The sequence below is a fragment of the Branchiostoma floridae genome, chromosome 8 (assembly GCF_000003815.2).
Source record: "Branchiostoma floridae strain S238N-H82 chromosome 8, Bfl_VNyyK, whole genome shotgun sequence".
Classification (NCBI taxonomy): Eukaryota; Metazoa; Chordata; class Leptocardii; order Amphioxiformes; family Branchiostomatidae; genus Branchiostoma; species Branchiostoma floridae.
In genome coordinates, this window is record NC_049986.1 from 16,814,770 (window position 1) to 16,818,113 (window position 3,344).

Sequence of the window (3,344 nt, forward strand, 5' to 3'; positions counted from 1 at the left end):
AGTAGTTGTGCCAGGACGCGCTTTCTTAAGAAGATTGATTGATCTAACCAGGAATAGGACATACAAAACAGGCCCTATTCACATCAACAGTGGGGTAAGGCTTGACTTACAAATGTGGGGTCATTTCCTTGACACCTTTAATGGAAAATCCTTCTTTGTTGACGACCAATTTACTACGGACTCCACGTTAAACCTGTATACAGATGCAGCAGGATCGTTAGGTTATGGCGCAGTTTATGGCACAGAATGGCTTTACGGAGCTTGGCCACAGGCACTACACTCGACGAATATTACAATATTAGAATTTTATCCAATTGTGCTGGCTTTCCATATCTGGGGCAAGGAATGGGCGAACCAAAGTATTTTGTTACACACTGACAACCTTGCCCTGGTGCACATAATCAATAAACAGACGTCACGGAACCCCAGGATAATGCCCTTGGTTCGAAGATTTGTTCTTATAAGCCTCCGCCGAAATATTAGATGTCGAGCTGAGCACATACCGGGAACACATAACACGATGGCTGACTGTCTATCTCGCCTACAGGTAGAGCGGTTCCGCAGGAAATACCCACACATGGCAACTCATCCGGTCAGGGTGCCTCCCCATCTCCTGCCCAGCAGCTTAATCGACTAGTCGACAACTTGCTTGTTCAATCCTTAGCACCTTCTACAATCTCAGCTTATCGCCTGGCGTGGCAGCATTTCCGTCAATTCAGCCTTGAAATCCACTGTACAGCCAATATCAAGCCCCCTATTCCAGAGCCTATAGTATGCCAGTTTATTTCCTACTTACATAGTAAGGGATTTGCCCCAGCGTCGATAGCATCTAAACTTTCAGCTATAGGTTTCATTCACAAAATCCAAAATCTACAAGACCCCACTTCTACTTTCGTCGTTCGCAAGTTGATGCACTCAATACAAAAGAACCACGTACCCGACGGAAGGTTGCCCATAACGCCTCCTATTCTTTCCCAATTGATTGATGCCTTGAAGTTCATAAAGACCACGTACTACAATCAGTGCCTGTATGAGGCAATGTTCACGTTTATGTTCTACTCTTTAGCTCGCATAAGCGAAGTAACGGTAACTAATTCTTCCCAACACACTCTGACCTTAGCGGACCTCAGGGGTAATCTGGACTCTAATAGTGGCCTAACTTCCTTCTTGGTACAGTTTAAGACGTACAAACACAGCAGTCCTTCAGCCCAATCCACCATCCAGATCCAACCACACCCAGAAAGTCCGCACTGCCCGGTGGTAAGCCTTGCTAAGTACCTCCAACTACGGGGAAGGAACCCGGGGTACCTGTTCCAACGTAGGGATGGTTGCCCTGTTACCAGCGATAACTTTGCCAAGGCATTAAGAGCCTGTGTCCTGCAAGTCAAACTCGATCCACAAAAATACACCTCGCATTCCTTCCGAATTGGAGCTGCTACGCAAGCAGCTTTGCAGGGGGTTTCGGATTCGAACCTTCGGCTACTAGGGAGATGGACCTCAGATGCATTTAAAAAATATATTCGCACTTAACTCCATAGAAGGCACCTGGTTCGTACTTGAACAGCTGAAAAAGATCCCTAATAGACCCTTAAACGGGTATAATCGGCTAACGGCACAATAGGTTGATACCTACTCAACCTCACCAATAAGAATTATCAACTTTAGACTGAAACCCCTACATAGGGTGAGTTACCCTACAGCCTTGATACATGGTGTGTTACCCATATGTCTGATCAACTACAACATTTGAACAGGGTGAGTTACCCAGAGTTCGATAACAACAGTAAGTTCCCTGCTTGCATCCTAAACCAAGCTACATTGGAATACAACGTTTAGGGTGCCCTGCTCAAGGTTATGATAGCAATAGCTAGCTCCATGCCTGTATTGAACACCTGGCCAGTGCGGCTTTTATGCCGGTATACGGTGAGTTACCTTAGTTCTGATAATAACAGCTGACTAGTACAGGTTTGTTTGTTTTCTAAACCGAACTGGATAGCATAGCTATACTCTTATAATAAGTAGATTTGTTGATTCTTAGTCCCTGAGTAGTCTCCCAGTTATGAATGTATTACCTTGCGTAATTCCATACTACCCTACAGCACATAAATGTATGCTAACTCAATAGAAACTTTTCTTTCTGTCGTTGCTCCGTAGCGAAATGTATTACCAGGTGTCACTCCATGTCACTTTACGGTAAACAATTTTATGCTAACGCTGTATAGGGAAAAAACAGATAGTTTACAATACTCAAGGATACGAAGTTAGATTTATAAATAAAGCGATCGACACTGTTAGTCTAAGTTACAGCCATGCTGCTCAGGTTACTTTCATAATATGCCAGTATTTTTCTCTAAACGTACCCTACAATACTCTACAGATCCTAGGCAACATTTGCATTACGTCAATATTTCAGCATCGCACCTAAAAAGTCGTTTCAGACTGTTGTATAGAAACTAGCTCAGACGTTTTGTTTGTTCACCTTCGCCACATTTCAGTTTATTGAACATTTCTTGTTTTTAACGTTTTTAACGTTTAAGTGGTGGTAAACCAGTACTCAAATTATGTTGGAAATCTTATAATGTTCGTAAACTTGTATGATTGGCATGTGACCTTTATACGAAAAACCTTTTCACGAGATATATGGAACCGTTGTCATGGTAACCATTTGGCGTGTTGCCAAATATTGAGAATGATACATATTTATGTAATGATTCTATGTTTTTTCCATTCTGTATGCCAATCTTGACAATATACCTGTTTTTCCGCCAAAGATGCCAAGTGTGTCAGTTGAATTCTTGTCTCCCTGTCCTTATATCGGTCGGAGAAGTAGGCATAAGGGGCTTTTCATGAAATGAAAATGCATGTATGTCGATAACTTTGCAACACACCAACAACAACTGTTTCATCTATGTAAGACTTAGTAACTTTGTCTAAGGTCTGTGATGATAGCCTCTTTCCATAGTAATGAAGAGTAATAGCTATATGGACTGTGATGGTATCAGGGACCGCTCTCGACAGCGATTATCGGCAGTCTAAAAATAAGCCGATACCATTTTGTAATCGCCCGCATACATCAGCTGATAACGCTATATCTTACTGATTCTATTGGCCTGCTGTCTTTTCTGTTTCTAAAAATACATTGTTGTTGCTCAATATCGTTGTTCTGTGGCATTCACTATCATCTGTAAAGTTATGGAGGCGTTCAAGCGTTATGCAATATCTATCTGAGACGTACCCTCATCACTCCCAACTATGCCTGTTATCATGCTACGTGGTTGAAACGTGAACTCATCAAAGCATTGGCGTTGTATGACTTTTAGTTTACAATACTCTAATTTTTTCCA

General features: G+C 42.2%; 1 protein-coding gene across 1 annotated transcript; it reads left to right on the top strand.

Moving 5' to 3' along the window:
* Positions 1 to 531: 531 nt before the first annotated feature.
* LOC118421832 lies at positions 532 to 2,858 on the top strand (the record flags this gene model as incomplete). Its single annotated transcript, XM_035829333.1, has 1 exon — positions 532 to 2,858. A coding segment is annotated over one exon (999 nt), but the record flags the coding sequence as incomplete, so codon positions are not given.
* Between the last annotated feature and the right edge of the window lie 486 nt (positions 2,859 to 3,344).